Source organism: Phascolarctos cinereus, unplaced genomic scaffold (genome assembly GCF_003287225.1).
Source record: "Phascolarctos cinereus isolate Bilbo 61053 unplaced genomic scaffold, phaCin_HiC Scaffold_3;HRSCAF=262, whole genome shotgun sequence".
In the NCBI taxonomy this organism is placed as follows: domain Eukaryota; kingdom Metazoa; phylum Chordata; class Mammalia; order Diprotodontia; family Phascolarctidae; genus Phascolarctos; species Phascolarctos cinereus.
Window position 1 is genome coordinate 243,738,835 of NW_027555736.1, and position 18,587 is coordinate 243,757,421.

At 36.5% G+C, this 18,587-nt stretch overlaps 1 protein-coding gene across 1 annotated transcript in view; it reads left to right on the forward strand.

Annotated features, from left to right (window-relative positions):
- SYNE2 (spectrin repeat containing nuclear envelope protein 2) overlaps window positions 1-18,587 on the forward strand; it is a 352,560-nt gene that overhangs the window by 44,654 nt on the left and 289,319 nt on the right. The window contains 5 exon segments of the mRNA XM_020986547.2: window positions 3,308-3,408; window positions 5,466-5,567; window positions 6,292-6,429; window positions 15,469-15,633; window positions 17,611-17,723. Coding sequence (XP_020842206.1) covers window positions 3,308-3,408; window positions 5,466-5,567; window positions 6,292-6,429; window positions 15,469-15,633; window positions 17,611-17,723 — 619 coding nt within the window.

Consider the following 18,587-nt stretch of genomic DNA (forward strand, 5'->3'; position numbering starts at 1 on the left):
GTCCAGACACCAGGGATGTACTTTCAACTCTGTGTTTGTCAGCTGTGAAAGCCTGGAACATCCTTTCTGTTTCTTCCTTCATTTTCTATATTTACTTCTAAATCTTTAAAAAATGATGATTCCTAAGATCTTGTTCAGGAGATAGTGTTTCTTTTTGTTCATTTTACTGATTCTTTTATTAATTTAGTAGTTTTACCACAAATTTTTTCTTTAAGTAATATTCATCATTTTTTCTTCCTTTACCTCATCTCTTCCCCTCCTCTGCTTTCCCCCCACTTCTGGCCCATTTTCCTTCCCTTTTCTTTATAGTTTTCTCTTTTTCTGTCCTAATTTCTTATTTCTATCTGTTTGCTATAGTATGGCTCCCTAAATCTTCATTAGCTATAAAACAATTTAACATTTTTGTATCTGCAGACAATTAAGAAACTAAAAGAGGTAATTTTCTTGTGAATGATAGTCCTTGCTTTACTAAAATGTGTGAGAACCAGTCAACTCAGTCATTTGAAATGCGACATTAATTACTGATGTAATCCAAACATAGTAGTCACTTGTGAATGTGAGTCATCTCTTGACCCAAATGCTTTTGCAAGGTTGTTGATATGTCTACCTGCATATATCTTTTGTAGTTTCAAAAAAGGAGCAAACTGGTGAAACTGGCATGATTATTTATCTAACTGTTTTTCAGTATTAGTATGCTCTGATTAAATGATACTTTTTTTTTCTGTAATCTGTGATGGTTCTTTTGACAGCATACCTTGGGAGATTAGAAGATTACATGTGATTTATTCATTGTTTCCCATACTTTTAGCATTATGGTCTGGATTGAGTTCCAGTTGATTCATTCGATTGGAATGTCTAGGTTAGACAAGATAGTTTCACAGGTCTAGCTGAGAATGTGAATGAATGAATACAGTGAATGAAAATAGCAGTAATGATGATAATAGTTAGCATTTATATAGTGCTTTAAGGTTCGCAAAGCTTTTTACAAACATTATCTCATCTTATCCTTACAACAACCCTGTGAGCTAGGTGCTAGTATTATCTGTATTTTACAGATGAAAAAGTATCTATTAAGGGCTTGCAATATTAAGCGCTAGGGATGCAAATAGAAGAGTAAACAAAAATACTCCACTTGGAGGACACAGGCACGTATAGGATGGTTCTAGCTCCAGGGACAGGTAGGTGGCACAATGGATAGAGTGTCAGGAAGATTCAGCTTCCTGAGTTCAAAACTGGCCTCAGCTGCATGATCCTGGGCAAGTCACTTAATCCTGTTTGCCTCAGTTTCCTCATCTGTAAAATGAGTTGGAGAAGGAAATGGTAAACCACTCTTACATCTTTGTCAAGAAAACCCCAAATGGGGTCATGAAGAGTCAGATATGACTGAAACATGACTGAACAACAATAGCTCCAGGGTGTAGGGGAAAGCCCAGGAGTTCTTAGGGTATTACAATTCTGTGATTCTGTAACAATTTAAAAAAATCTCTTAAGTATGTTTTCATACTTCTCTAATAATTCCATCTATATAAATGCTAAAATCCTTTTGTCTCTATCCTGAGTGAAATTCTAAGGCTTCTGATTTCCACAAGGAAGTCCCTGGGCCATAACTTCTTATTTCAAGTATTTCTTTCCTGCATTGCCTGCACTATTAGGCACAATTCACTTTCTGGGTCTAGCATAAGGGGTGATGTTAAAGAACTGCCATGGCTCCTGAGGGAGGACCCCTTGTAGGACGTGGGGGAGGAACTTGGATTCTCTATGAACCCCACCAGGGCAGTTGTTCCCCTGAAGGAAATTGTAGTCTATAAATTGGCTTTGTAGACTTTAATGATATCTAATCTGTGGCAAAAATGAAATCTGCTCCCCCCGGAGGGAAAATCCTGTGACTCAGTGCCATTGGTTACTGTGTTTATTGGTGATAACCCTGCAGGCCAGATTCTTGGGCAACATTGTGCAGTAGATAAAGTTAGTCTTGGGTATCTTCTCAACCATTTCCTTCCTCTCTAGCCTCTCTCTTCCCTCTAACGACTCAATGGTCTCATCCTACTTCACTGGCCAAGATTTCCCTGCTATGCCTGGTGTCCCACCACAAAGCTTCGACTATCCAGCTTCTTTCATTCAAAACCTTCCTTCATCTTGACATCATATTGTAAGGGATCTGGCTACCTAATTCACACTGGGATGTTAAGGACACTTAATAGTTTATTGTAGTATTAGACAATTTAGAACTGGGAAGGACTTTGCATATTTTCTGTTCTCTTTTATTTTGCAAATGAGGAAAACGGAAGACTATAGAAGTCATTTGCCCATTCTTCAGAACGTATGCATTTTAACTGAGGACAATGCAATAAATTTCAATTTAATTTGAGGCTTCAGTGAAGCTTTCTTAGCATCCATAAAATCAGACCAAAAGAATGTATCTGTTGAGCTACAGTTTGGAACACAAGCATCAACAGCCCTCTGGCAGTTTTCAATAAAATTGACCTACCCATACATTTTATAAGTTACTTCCAAATCCAAGTATGATATTTAGAAAAATCAATACATTTTATTAAGAACACTGAATTTAGATGTAAAAGAAAGAATGCATTCAGACATAGTCATTTTTAGCTTCTCTACCTTGGAACTAGACAAATGGCTACTTTGGCATGCCATTCCCCTAGTTTTTTATTGTTTGGGAATAACTGAGCAATGGTAAATTACAGCTTAATCTGTTTCCTAATCATCATAAATTCAAAATAGCGAAGTTCAAAGGAATATTTTTTTTTTACTTTTCCAATCTTCCACTTTCTGGTTTCTCAGCCTCTGTGAGCCAAGAAAGTCTTTGTCTTTTGCCACTCTTGGCTCTGCTTTACTATTTGTAACTTAGAGCTTCTAGTGGGCAGGCAGCCAGAGACTCTTAGGATGAGGAATATTTTGGGATTATTGTTGAGGCTGCTATATAGTATAAGCTATTCTGGTGAGTGCATTATTGTTAAACACATATCTGCTGACTCTATTTTTGTTGTTGTTGCTAATTTTAAAAATTTTATTTATTTGTAACATTCTTTTTGAGTTCCAAATTCTCTCCCTCCCTCCTACCTCTTCCCCATCCATTAAGAAAGCAAATAATATGATATCAATTATACATGTGAAATCATGTAAAACATGTTTCCGTATTAGCCATGTTACAGAAAAGCAAGAAAAATTAAGTTAAAGAATTATATTTCAATTTATACTTAGTTACATGATGACTATACTAAATTTTATGATCAAACTGAAAACTGTTAAAAAAAAAACCCAACTAATGGTATGATCTGTTTTACAGATGTTGATGTTATCAACCCAGATGAAAAATCAATCATGACATATGTGGCCCAATTTCTTCAGTATTCCAAAGATTTGCCTGTGGCTGGAGATGAAGTTCAGGTAGTTGTCCATATTATCACCAAATAAGTTAATTTTTTTCTTTACTTATAGTTTTCTCAACTGTCGAAATGTTTGTCATTCTTGCATCAAGTTGTCATGAAAATTGTCTTTATACTATTATTTAGTAATTTGACTATTTCTTTTGTCACACCCGTCAATCAGAAGTATAATTGGGAGGTTGAAACTTCATAGGACTGAAAGAAACATACAGTGAGACTCCCTCCATTCCCTCCTTGGGGGGGATCAAGAGTTCTTAACCTGGAGCCTGAGAACTCTGGAAGATATTTTGATAATTACTTAATTATAATTGATTTCTTGTGTAATTTTTTGTATTTTATTTTCTGCATTAAAAATATTATTCTAAGAAAGTGTTCGTAGTCTGTACCATATTCTCAAAGGACACAAAATCACGCAGAGTTAAGAACTCTCCATTTAGATAAATGAAAGCGTAGCTATACTTGTAAGTTGCTGATTATTTTTTTTCCGGAAATTTAACCACATAGTCACCTTGTATATTTTGAAACTTACCCTAGGCTTTTTTTTTTTGCCAATCACCATTTTGTATATATTAAGCCAGAGGCTTGCCTGATGTGGAAGAAATGCATAAGCTGAATTTACTCTGTAGTTCAGTTCAGTCAATTCTAATGTGTTGGGCAGCTGCTATCTCCTTGATTTCCTAGTTATTTTTTTGGAAACAAAATCTGGATGAAGAAACTAAATTTGATTGTTCACGATGCAGAGTGGAATGAGAGAAGAGTTACTTTGGCTTAATAGGAAAAAAAATCTTCTGCATTATAGAGAATAAAGTCTAGGAAAGAATAAAATAAAATCTACCTTTTTTGATGTTGCCAAAATATGGATTCTGTCTTTGGACACAGGCAAATGCAATATAACTAAGATAATCAAAATATCCAAGCCAGCTCATGTTGAGTAGTGTGATAATAGCACTGTCTAAGTGCTCAGGATCTTTGTTTGGGATTGCCTAAATTGTTCAATCAATCAATCAGTTAATGAATTTTTAAAGTACCTAATGTGCTAGGCACTGAGGATACCAATACAAAGGATGAGAGCAATTCCTACTCTCAAGGAGCTTACATTCTATCGGGGATAGAAGGAGTTGTCGAGTGCATAAATAATTATACAGAGAATAAATACAAGATATTTAAGAGAGAGCAGTAGCTGTTGAGAAAGAGGACATGGTTGAGGAGGCAATCTGCTGGAGGCACTAGGGATGGGGGTAGTAATCAATGATGCTTGTAAAGGGATTAGCCTTGGTAGTGAGGAGGCCTACTTCATTATCAGAGACTGGAAGAACATGTGCCTGTGTACCGGGGTAGGGTGGGAAAGGCCAATAAAGGGAGAATAGGGAACTCATGGCAAATGGTCTCGATTTTTTCAGTAAAGTAAGAGTTGAACTATATAAACTGATGCAGAGTGAATTCTGAATTCTGTATTTATTATATTGATAATTTTTTATAGTCAGTAAACATTTATTAAGCATCTGCCAGGCCCTGTGCTAAGCACTTCTATAACAGTAATGTTCCATTTTATTCATACCACAATTTGTTTAGCCATTTTCCCTAGTAGATTGGTATCCACTTCATTTCCAATTCTTTGCTACCACAAAAAGTGCTGCTATGAATATTTTGGTGTAAATGGGAACTTCCTTCTTATTAATGGCCTCTTCAGGGTATAAATGTAGCAGTGGAATCTCTAGGTCAAAAGTTATGGAAATTTTAGTGACTTTATATAATTCCAAAATACTTTTCAAAATAGTAATTCAAAATTCTGCCAACAATGCACTTGAGTGCCACAACCTCTTCAACATCAGTTATTCCTATCTTTGAACATCTTTGCTGATTTTCAGGGTGAGGTGAAACCTTAGAGTTTTTTTGATTTGCATTTCTTTTATTATTAGTCATTTAGGGTATTGTTTTATATGGTTGTTAACAGTTTGGAATTCTTTTGAGAACTAGTCATTCATACCATTTTTGCCATGTATCTAATGACTACCCATTCTATGACCAAAGTGCTTTTCTTATTGTTCTGACCATTAGGAAAAGGTGAAAGATGCCACAGTCTGGTTGATTTCACGAGAAGAAAAGTTGCATGAATTACAGAGGGGGTCAGAAAAGGAGACATACTTTAAAAAATCTGAAGTAAGTGCAAAAATTATTGACTTACATGGCACTTTGCTTTGATTCACAGTGTTTTGTTTTTTTTTTAGCCATCTTTAAGGGAGCTTATTGTATTGAGCAGAATGATGAAAAGTATTCATAAAGTAAAATTATTTAACTATAAAATTCTATCCTGGTCTTAGAGTTTTATTTCCTATGAAAAACATTGCAGAATTGATCACCAAACATTGATTAAATCAAAAGATTGATAAAAGTATTAATGAGGTCATCACACATCCCACATACCCTCATTTTATTTTTCTTCCTCTTGTGTATTGAGGTGGATTTGTTCACATTGTAGTAGAACCGCCATAGCACTAATCCAGTGATATGTAGCTCAGGGATATATATCTTGATGATATCTATATCTATATATATCTATATATCTATATATCTATGTATCTATATATCTATGTATCTATATATATCTATATCTATATATATATGCATATATCTATCTATCTATCTATCTATATATATGTATATATATATACCATTATATTGGTATTCATGACTCTAGGGTGGATTGGGAGGAAGAATCTATGTAATGAAGAAAAAGTAAGTTTAAGGCCATAATTTTAGTGGACTTCTCTCTAGTCTGAATGGATTTTCATAAAGAACAGACAAAAAGAATAATATTTAACTGAGGTTTATAGCTGAGGTTATTAAGAATACATTTTAAATGACCTCTTTATTCAAATCGTAGGGCATGCAGGCTTTTTTGGAGTCATTCAATGAAGAAAAAAAAGCCTTTTTGGATGTGTTGGCGATAAAAAGGAATGTGGCTGGACTGGCCGATGACCAATCTCGATTACGACAAGCATGGGATAAGCTCACTACCCAGGTGATTTCTATTATATTGATTATAGAAGCTTTACTTGATTTTTTGTGGATTGGGCAAAGCTTTCTCCTTAGTGAATGGCACTAATTTTGACTTGTGTTAGACTTTCATGGAAAATTCACTAAACAAAAGGCAAAATAACCAGCAGGTTTAAGCATGTGATGTTAAAAAAAAAGGGGAGCAATGAATGGAGCCCCAAATCTTTACATTCCAACTTTTCTTATCCTTGGGGGACAACTCCAATTTTCCCATGGCCTTATTTTAATAACAACTTAATGGGAACGGGTATTCTATCATGCCACTGAGCAAAACTGCAAACCTGTTCTTTTGGTATAGTAATCTGCAAAGATATTAGCCACATGACCCTAGACTAACATCAGAAGGGCAAATCTACGAAGGACTTGGAACCAGGCATGAAAAACAAATGAGTTTCTGAATTTCTTAGTTTGTGCATTTGTGTGTCTGGGCATGTCTCACTGGGCTTTTCTTATTCTTTTCCAAAGCTAAGTAACAACAGTGCCTCATTTTTAGAGTACCATTGCGAAATGATCTAGTCCACATAAGTATATTTCCAAATAGTTAAAACCTACCCATTAAGCCTTCTTTAGTAATTTTTTTTTGGTGAAGATATACTTTTAAAGGCATTTGAGGATAAACTCTCAAGATTTTTAAAAGGGAAAGATTCCAAAAGAGTAGAAAGTGTCATAAACTAGTTTTATATGTGCTCTCTCAAAGAAACCAAAACATCGGCCACTACAACTGATGCATTTGCCAACTTCTCGTCTTTATATAACGTACATGATAATGATCTATGCTTGAGTCAGGGATATCTTCAATAAAAATATGAGAATGTAATAAATAGGCTTTCACTAATGATTTTCTATTGTTGACTCCCTCTTTATGAACACATAACTTGATTGAGAGATATAAAGTCTAATTGTGCTTTTTTGTCAATTGATTTTAAGAAAGCATTGAACTCAGTGGAACAAAATGTGTGCAGCTTTGAAGGTTGTCCCAGGCAAGATATGTCCCAGGAGCACTTCAAATTACACGATCCTGTGATTCTTAGTTGATCCCCTTGCATCATAGCTGCCAAAGAGATCTTCCTAAAGCATAGGTCACTGTCCTACTCGATAAACTCCAGTGGCTCTCTATTGTCTCTAAGATTAATCAGAGTCTCTGGCATTGAAAGGCCTTCATATCTGTCTGCAGTTTCCTTTTCTAGTCTTCCAATGCATTCCTCTTATTCATTAACTCTTTAGTCTGACCAAACTGACCTTCTTATTCTAATGCATCATCTCCTGTCCCTAGCCTTTTGCACAGACTGATCCCTTCATCTGAAATGCACTTGACCTAATTTCCACTTTTTAGAATCCCTAGTTTCCTTCAAAGTTCAGCAGTTTCCTAAAGCTCAGCTAAACAAGCACCTTATACAGGAAACTTTTTTTTTTAATAATTAATTAATTTAGTTTTGGTTTTCAACATTCACTTCCATAAGATTTTGAGTTTTAAATTTTCTTCCCCTCCATATCCTTCCCCCTCCCCAAGATAGGGTGCAATCTGATATAAGCTCTACTTATACATTCATATTAAGCATATTTTCACATTAGTCATGATGTAAAGAAGAATTAGAACTAATGGGAGGAACCATGAGAAAGAAAAAACAAAACAAAACAAGAAAAGAAAAGGAGAGCAAATAATATGCTTCCATATGCATTCAGACTCCATAGTTCTTTCTCTGGATGTGGATAGCATTTTCCATTGTGAGTCTTTTGGAGTTGTCTTAGATCCTTGCATTTTGCAGAAGAGCTAAGTCTATCAAAGTCAGTCATCACACAGTGTGGCTGTTACCTAGTACAATGTTCTCCTGGTTCTGCTCATTTCACTTTGAATCAGTTCATATAAATCTTTCCAGGTTTTTCTGAAGTCTGCCTGCTAATTATTTCTTATGGCACAATAGTATCCCATTACATTCATATAGCACAACTTGTTCAGCCATTCCCTAATTGATGGGCATTCCTTCAATTTCCAGTTCTTTGCCACCACAAAAAGAGCTACTATAAATATTTTTGTACATATAGGTGCTTTTCCTGTTTCTATGATTTCTTTGGGATATAGACCTAGAAGTGGTATTGCTGGGTTGAAGAGTACACACAATTTTATAACCCTTTGGGCATAGTTCCAAATTGCTCTCCAGAATAGTTGAATCAGTTTACAACTCTACCAACAATGTGTTAGTGTTCCAATTTTCTCACACCTTCTCTGACATTTATTATTTTCCTGTTTTGTCGTGTTAGCCAATCTGACAGGTGTGATGTGGTACCTCAGAATCATTTTGATTTGCATTCCTTTAATCACTAGTGATTTAGAGAATTTTTTTCATTTAACTATACATAGCTTCAATTTCTTCCTCTGAAAACTGCCTGTTCATATCCTTTGACCATTTATCAATTGGGGAATGACTTGTATTCTTATAAATTTGACTCAATTCTCTATATATTTTAGAAATGAGGCCTTTATCAGAGGCACTGACTGTGAACATTTGTTTCCCAGCTTTCTGCTTCCCTTCTAATCTTGCTTGCATTGGCTTTGTTTGTGCAAAAACTTTTCAATTTAATGTAATCAAAGTCATCCATTTGGCATTTTATATTGTTCTCTATCTCTTGTTTGGTCATAAACTCTTCCCTTCTCCACATACCTGATAGGTAAACTATTCCTTGCTCTCCTAGTTTGCTTAGAGTATCAGTCTTTATACCTAAATCATGTACCCATTTTGACTTTATCTTGGTATAGGGTGTAAGATACTGGTCTTTGCCTAGTTTCTGCCATACTCTTTTCTAGTTTTCCCAGCAGTTTTTGTGAAGTAATGAGTTCTTATCCCAGAAGCTAGAGTCTGGATTTATCAAATAGTAGATTACTATAGTCATTGACTATTGTGTCTTGCATACCTAACCTATTCCACAGATCCTCCACTGTATTTCTTAACCAGCACCAAGTGGTTTTAATGATTGCTGCTTTATACAGCTAGGCCACCTTCCCTTGTATTACACGAAACTTTTCTTGATCCTCTTCCCCCGTTCTAAAGCCTTCCTTTCGCCTACAAGATTTGCCATGTAATTAATTTCATCTATGCTTATGTATGTGCATGTTTCCTGTCCAGTAGAATATACACTCCTTAAATACATGAGACTTTCATTTATGTCTTTGTGTCTCCAGAGCCTGGAACGTTGTAGGTGCTTAATACATACTTGTTGGTTAGTAATATATACTTGTTGATGGGTTGGTATTACAGATGAGATTATGGAGATAACTTTGCTCAGTGATCCACTGAATATTGACTTCAAATGAGGTGTAAAACAAGGAGACTGAATGGATGTAGGTGACGAAATCGCTCGCCAGTGTCATAGATTTGTACACAGTTCAAATAAAAGGATTCTTTTTTGATAATGAGCTTCTCCAAAAGCTTTTTTAACAGATAACATTGTACTAACCCAACCCTGGAACATGATGAGGGGGTGGTGTTAAGAGTCTGCTTACTATATGTCAGGCACTGTACTAACTGCCCTTACAAATATTATCTCACTTGATCCTCACCACAACCCTGGGAGGTAGGTGCTATTATCATCCCCATTTTACAGTTGAGGAATTGGAGTAGACATAAGTTAAGTGACTTGCCCAGAGTCACACAACTGTTAAGCTTCCGAGGTTGTTCTTAAGCTTGAGTCTTCCTGGATCCAGGCTCAGCCTTCCATCCACTAAGCCACGTGGCTGTCTGGAGAGCCACAGATCCTACTCGATAAAAGAGACAATTGCAGTAGAAAACCAAAGGTCAGGAAAAAGTCATTGTACATAAAGATTAAATGAGCAGTCTTTTGAATTAATCAATAAATAAAATCAATCAATAAAATTAATCAATCAATAAAAAATCAATAAATATCAAAAATTGAATGTTTGAAGAGATTGGACTGGACTTCATTTGGGGAAATTGTACAATGTTTTCAATAATTCCATATTTCTCACTGGCCCCCAAACCTATCTCTTAAAATCAGTATTGTCATGATGACACCACGTGGCTCTGAAACATGGAATATTGTGATCTCAAAAGAATTAAAGTTATAAAAAGCCCAAAGGACACGGAAAGATCAATCATGGGCTTAATAGTTTGCAACATGTTACCACTGATTATTTACACCAAAGAGATGGCATTAAAGACTCAATCAATGACATGTGTGACTAAACCAGCAAGTGAATTGGTTGTGTAATGAGAATGTGAGACTGTCAAATATACTGAACATAATTTGATGCTTTCTTGATGATTCAAGTTCAGCATTATGAACAGTATTTGCAAGGTAGTGATGCCCTCAGGGCTGCTGACTTGTACTGGGCTTAGTTTTTTCTTTCACTTGTTATCCTCAGTTTACTACACTATTTTAGTTGTTAATCTCACAGGAAATGAAATGAGGCCGCCCTCATTTTCTTCTAATTGTTTTTTTTTTCACAACCATACCTTTTTCTAGGGAGGTTGTGTATGCATTTGGAGCATATTCTCTATTTCATACTGCCACACAACTAATTTTCCTTAGGCGTAGAGCTAGCTGTATTACTCTTCTCAATAAACTCAGTGGCTCCCTAGTGTCTCTAGAATCAAATATTAGGTCTTTGGTTTAGCTTTTAAATCTTTATGACCTTGTCCCAAACTATCTCATACCTTCATTTGTTCATTATTCCTTCTCCTGTATTTTATGATACAGCTAATCCAGCTTTCTCTGCATTCCTCACACATGACAGTCATCTTTGTGTCTTTATGCTGACTGTCCCTCGTACCTGAAATGCACTCCTTCACCTGTGCCTCATAGAATCCTTTTAAACACAGCTCAAGTATGACCTTCTTTTACACGAAGCCTTTCCTGATTTCTTCAACTTCTAATGCCCTCCCTCTCAAGCTGTCTTCTATCTAATGATATTGCATTTATTTGTATTTATACTTTGTGTTTATTTTATATGCTTGTGTATGTATATATGTAGATGGTCATATGTCTGTCTGTCTATCTATCTATCTATCTATCTATCTATCTATCTATCTATCTATTTATCTATCTATCTATCTATCTATCTATCTATGTTTCTTTAAGTCCTTGGCTTTCCCTCAAGCTCTTTGTGATCTGGGGTTGCTTCGTTCATTGTATTTTATCCCCAGTGCCTGGTACCTTGTAGGAACATAATAAATATTTTTTGATTTATTGATATGGGGTAAGATTTCGATGTAAGCCTAATATTCTGCCAAACCATTTTCCAGTTTGCACAACAGTTTTTTGCCAAAGAGAGAATCCCTGTATGAACAAAGTCACAGATTTGGTCCCTGTCTCTATTCCTACCAGACAGCTGTGCTGATTTCTGCTTAATACTCTAGTGTGTGATCTAATAATGCTAGTCTCCCTTCCTTCCTACTTTTTTCAAAGTATTTCCCTTGTTCCTGCAGATGGATTTTGTTATTATTTTGTCTAATTCTAGAGAATAACCCCTTGGTAGTTTGATTGGCATGACATTGTATTTGTAAATTAATTTTGGTAGTATCATCACTTTAATTTTATTGGCCCGGCCCCATCATGAACAATTAACATCATTTTATTAATTATTTATCATATTTAATTATCATATTATTGTTTATTAAGTCTGGTAAGTGGTAACAGTTGCTTAGAAAATAATTTCCCTCTCAAAGTGTGTAATTACAAAAGATGAAGAACCCTATTCAAGCTAGCATTTATTTTGTTGTTTAGTTGTTTTAAAGTCATGTCCAACTCTCCATGATTGCATTTGTGGTTTTCTTGGCAAAGATACCAGAGTGGTTTGCCATTTCCTTCTTCAGCTCATTTTACAGATGAAGAAAATGAGGCAAACAAGGTTAAGTGACTTGCTCAGGGCCACACAGCTAGTAGATGAGGTTTTGTACAAAGGTCTTCCTGGCTCCAAGTCTAAACCCTACCCCATAGTCAGTCACTCAGTTGATAAACATTTATTGAACACCAACTTTGTGTCAGGTACTATGTAAGTGTTGACTGTTGGCTGACTAGCCAACATGCCATCTGACTGCATCCATCCTCTACAAGCTGCCAAAACATTCTTCCAAAAGCACAAGGATCTCGTGGTTCTCTACTCAAGCATCATTGGTGGTTCCCATTTGTGTCTAGGAAGAAGTACAAACTCAGTAATCTTGTTCCAACTTACCTTTCGAGACTTACTACATATGACTGTCTTCTCCAATCTGGGCTGCAGCCAAACTGACCCGCTTTTTGTTTCCATGAGTTAGCATCCTCTCTCCATCCTCTGTACTATTGTATAAGTGAGTTGATTCCTGTGCCTGGTTTTCTTTATCTCCATCTCTTAGAATCTTTAATTTCATTTTTGCTTAACTCAGACGTTGCCATCCATAGGACACTCCTCCTGTCCCCTTTAGTCATTAGTTCTTTTCACCACCTTGAATGATGTTTTATTACTTTTCATATTGATTTTGTGTTCTCATAGAATGTAAACTTCCTGAGGACAGGGACTTTTTTTTGGGGGGGGAGGGGGTTTGTTTTATATTACCATAACCTAGTACAGTGCTTTGCACATTGTAGATAGTCAGTAAATGCCTATTGAACAAAAACATGCTCAGTAAAGCTTGTACACGAATAGATTATCTGAATGAAGGAATGAATGAAAGGCATTTATATGTGGTCCATTGTGTTGTTCCAATACTTTCTACAACTTCGTAACTAAACATGTTTTTTTTTCCCCTGGAAATCCATTGAAGAATAAGTGATCTAACAATAGTAAGAAATGGGAGGTTGAAATCTTTATCTAGATATTACACTTTTGCTTAGGTCTTGGAGACCTGATCCTAGATCCAGGGCTGGAAGGGGTCTTTGATGTTCTTGTTCAATCTCTTCAGTCATGTCTGACTCTCGTGACCCCATTTGGGGTTTTCTTGGCAAAGATACCACAGTGGTTTGCATTTCCTTCTCCAGCTCATTTTGCAGATGTGGAAACTGAGACAGCAGGGTTAAGTGAGTTGCCTAAGGTTCCACAGCTAGTAAGTGTCTGAGGCCTAATTTGAACTCAAGTCTCCTGATTCCAGGGCTGGCATTCTAACCACTGTGATACCTAACTGCCCAGGGGCCCTAGCAAGGGACCTTAGAGGTCATCAAGTCCAACTCTGTGATTTTACTGAAGCAGCTAGGTGACCCAATGTGTAGTTAGGAGGATGTAAGTTCTAATTCTGCTTCAGACAATTATCAGCTATGTGCCCCTGGGCAAGTCACTGTGCCTCTGAGCCTTAGTTTCATTCTTATTTTATAAAATGGGTGTAATAATAGCACCTACCTTCCAGGATTGTTGTGAGGACTGAATGAAATAACAGATGTAATGTGCTACATAAACTCTGGCTATTATTATTTTTATTTACAGATGAGGAAATTGAGGCATAGATTGTGATTCCCCCCCCCCCAGGGATACGCAGCTAATTAATATCTGGGTGAGGTCTGGGGCCCAGATCTTCCTAACTTCAAGTCCAGCTCTTTGCTAATTACATATTTTACTTCTCATAGTTGAATCAAGTTTTAGAAGATCACTAAAAACAGCATCGTGGGAGGGAGGCTGGGGAGGGGGCAGAGATGTCTGAAAAGGACACATCTCTCATCATGATTACAACCTGCTAGTGTAGTGAGCTGATAAGTCAGTACTTAAGCTTCTAGCATGCCCCTTTTCTCAAGTATGGCAAAATGAGCTGTGTCCAGTGTCCAGATCATGACCCAAATAAATTTCATGCCATCTGGGTATTTTTCCAGTTCAGCAGCTCAGGAATGCAAATATTTAGATTCCATCAGTAAATAGCAAAGTCCTTAATAGAATGAAAGGTCATCGTAAATATTTAAACATGGTTTAAGAATGCCCCAGGTATGATTTTGCTGTGTTATCAACATGTGTATGTTTTATGGTGAGTTTAGGCAAAAAGTCAAGGTTATCTTCCCAAAATAAGAGTAGAAGATTTGGTCATAGTTTACCACATATTAATAGCATACATTCTCATGGCATTGTTTTTGTTGTTCAGTTGTATCAGATTCTTTGTGGCCCCATGGACCATGGCACAACAATGCTTTCTATGGGATTTTCTTGGCAAACATCCCAGGATGATTTACCATTTTCTTCTTTAGTGGATTAAGGCAAACAGAGGTTAAGTGACTTGTCCAGGGTCCCACAGCTAGGAAATGTTTGAAGCTAAATTTGAACTCAGGTCTTTTTGACTCCAGGCCTGATGCTGTATCCACTGAGCCACCTAGCTGCCTCCTCATAACATTTTACTGTTTATAAAATACTTTCTTCACAGAAATCTGTTGAGATAGGTAGGTAATATAAGCATTATTATCTCCACTGTATTTTTCAGAAAACTAGAGCTCAAACAAGTTAAATGACATTCTTATATTCACCAGACTTACCAAGTAATGGGATTAATACTTGCACCCGAACTTTCACAATCAAATAGGGGGATATGACATAGGTTGCTGTTGTTCAGTTCTGTCCAACTCTCTGTGACCCCATTTAAGATTTTTCTTGGCAAAGATCCTGGAGTGGTTTGCCATTTCCTTCTCCAGCTCATTTTACAGATGAAGAAACTGAGGTAAATGGGGTTAAGTGACTTGCCAAGGGTCACAGAGCTCTTAACTTTCTGAGGCCAGATTTGAACTCAAGAAGATGAGGCTTTCTAATTCCAGACGTGTCCTTCTATCCACAGTGCCACCTAGCTGCCCTTATACGACACGTACACAGATACTTATAATCCTTGATGAGTGCAACAGAGAGCTAAGGCTTTGAGCAATTTTAAAAGAATCATGTTCAGATGCTAAGCAATTTTAGAATTGTGAAGATAATATTCATGCTAGGTCATTAATAAAATCACATTTATTTGAGTTGCCTTTCAGAAAACCCTCACAAGCGCTATTTGCTCATTCTAAGTGATAATTAGCAGTAGAACACCAATAATGAAAATTGTCTTTGCTCTTTAAGATTAATGAATGGAGTGCTAAGCTGGATCAAATCCTGCCCCCACCCCTGGATAACATTGAAGTCTGGCTCCAAGAAATCGAACATCTTATGGCAGAGGATTTACCAGATTCCCAGGATTACAGTCAAGCCATGATTCTAATCAAAGAAAGAATCAATTTGTTTAAGGTTGGTAAAGCAAAAATAGAAAGGAAAGGAACACTTTAGAGACATCATTCTTGAGTAAGACTTTATCCTAGGAAGGAGGTACACTGTTAAAGGTAATCTTTTATTATGATTGGGTCCATTTTTTTCTGAGGGATGGTAAACTGTTTGTACTAGGGTCTAGAGTTGTGATTGGCTCATAGAGGGTGCTGACTGAACCCTCCACATTTAGGAATTGGGTGTTAGAAGGAAGGAAGAGATTATGGCTGAGAAATTTCCATTCTGAGGATTGGGTCACAATCATAGAAACAGATACCAAGGTCCAGATCCAGGACAGTGATGGGCATTGTGGAGTAGTGGAGTGAACACTTGACTTGGAGTTAAAAAGTTATGATGGTTCAGTGATTTTCAGTTGTGTCAGACTCTTTATGATCTCATTTGGAGTTTTCTTGGCAGAGACACTGGAATGGTTTGCCATTTCCTTCTCCAGCTCATTGTACACATGAGGAAACTGAGGCAAACGGGGCTAAGTGACTTGCTCAGGGTCACACAGCTAGTAAGTGTCTGAGGCCAGATTTGAACTCAGGAAGAGGAGTCTTCCTGACTCCAGGCTTGGCATTCTAATGTGCCACCTAGCTGCTCCTAAGACCTGGATTCAAATCCTGCTTCACACAGCTGTGGTTCTCTGCGAGAGTTATTTTATCTCTCTAGCCTCAGTTTTCTCATTTGTAAAATGAAGAGTTTGGACTCAATGACCTCTAACATTCCTTTGAGCTATAAATCTATGATGCTAAAAGTTGTAGAACTTAAGTTGAAGAGGAAGGATGCAATGTCTTTAGTGGAAGCTAAATGAAAACCAGGAATCATGATAGAGCCTGACAGGGGACCACCAAGAGGTGAGGGTCAGGGTTCAGATAGTAAGTAGCAGCATGGTCAGGTCATCTCAGTTTTTTGTACTCATTTGGACTGTGGGTGAACAAATATGCAAATAGTCCAACAATTATACTAATAGCTGACATTTATACAGGCTATCCCAAAAGCCAAATCTGCACCAAGACTGGAGAAATCTTCATAGAACTTTAAAGTTTGTAAAATGCTTTACATCAGTTGTCTCATTTGAACCTCACTACAACCCTGTCAAGTGGGCAGTACAGGTATTCCTATCCCCATTTTATAGATGAGGAAAATGAGGCTCAGAAAAGCTAAGTGTCTTGTCCATGGCCACACAGCTAGTGAAAGTGCCAGAGGTGGTGTCTGAACCAAGCTCTTCTCGACTCCAGATCCCATACTGTATGAATTAGGCCACCTGTTTATTACTGGTGCCCTTAATATCCCTGGCAACAATGGAAGCCAAGGGGCATCAGTTTTTAGAATTTGAAAGATGGTCTAGGAAGCAGCTATCATCAAACAATAGGGCATATTTAGCACTGAATTAAGAAGAAAAATTCCAGAGTGATATTAAAGCATCTATGAAGACTAAACAATGTTTTATGGTTTCAAGGCATTCTTTCTGAATCAGAGAAAATCAAATGAGATAATACATGTAAAGGTGCTATGCAAACTTTAAAGTACTATATAAATGCTAGTTTAATTAAATACAAATTATAAATATAAATAAAATAAATGCATAATTATATTATGATGATGAGAGGGTATAAACTTATTCTAAAAATATAGTAGTCTCTGGCACTTGGACCTGCATTAAAATGAAAAGCATACCAGAAAATTTCTGCCAGAAGGGAACTTGTGTTTTCATCAAAGAAAAAATGTGGTTTGTTGTAGAAGTTTTCAGTTTCCACACTTGTGATTAAATTTCATTCAGTCAAATTAAGATGAAAACATTTATTCACGAGATTTTACTTTCACTTTTCAGTCTCTGTAGTGGCCGAAAGAAAAGCTTAAATGGGTATCTGGAAATGATATCATGTTTCCTGGAAGTGAGATTAAAAGTCCTCAGTTACACTATCTGGCTGCCAGCCCTGATGCTTGTTTTCTTTTCAGAGTCTGATGGATGATTTTGATTGTCACTTGAACAGCCTCTTGACATTTGAGAATAGAGATGAGCAACACATGCCCATGGTCCCACCTGATAAACTGGACAAAATGAAAAGAAGGTGGTAGAAATTCTAGCATTTCACATCTGGCAATGTTATTTATGAACTCTTGGGTACTGATAAGGGTTTAGGAGGCTTGTAAAGACAACAGAGCACAGATTGATTTAGGTCCAGTTTCTGACAAGTGTACTCCTATGTGTGCTGCTAAATTAAAATGTAGAGTTGGCTCTGTGCAACTATTTTAAAGATACTACTTTAAGGATTTCTGTAAACTTGGGCTTATGCCATACCAACATGTCTCTGAATCTCTTGATTTCTCCACATTACATTTGCTTTCTCTACATAATAGAAAGCTTACTAATATGTTCATAAGTTTAACTTTAATAATACAATTTTTTCCATATGCCAGATATTCAAATTTTGGCTACATGAATATTTGACAACATTTTTCTAAATACTACAGCTTGTTTGTCCATGTATATTTGCATGCTGTCTCCCTCATTAGATTGTAAGTTCCTTCAAGGCAAGTACTCTCTTTTGCCTCTTTTTGTATGTCCGGTGCTTAGCACTAGTGCCTGTCACAGGGTAGGTATTTAATAAATTTTAATTGACTGACTAACTGCCATTTTCCAAATACAGTAAAGTGTTTTGAAGATATGTTTCTTTTTTTATTAGAGCGTATCTTAGCCAAAGTGCATGTTTCTTTAGAAAACATTCTGTGGCAGATACTTCCAACTTGGAAATGTTTGCTGTATTTTCTGGCAGTAGGGATGATTTTTGTGCTACAATTTTTCATCATTTGAATGGGAGCTCTTATATCTCTGGGTTTTAAATGCAGTAGATTTTTTTGTTTTTAAAAATAGCCAATGATTTTGGGGTTTTTTTGTGGATAGATATTTCATTATGTCAGGAAAATTGAAGGTA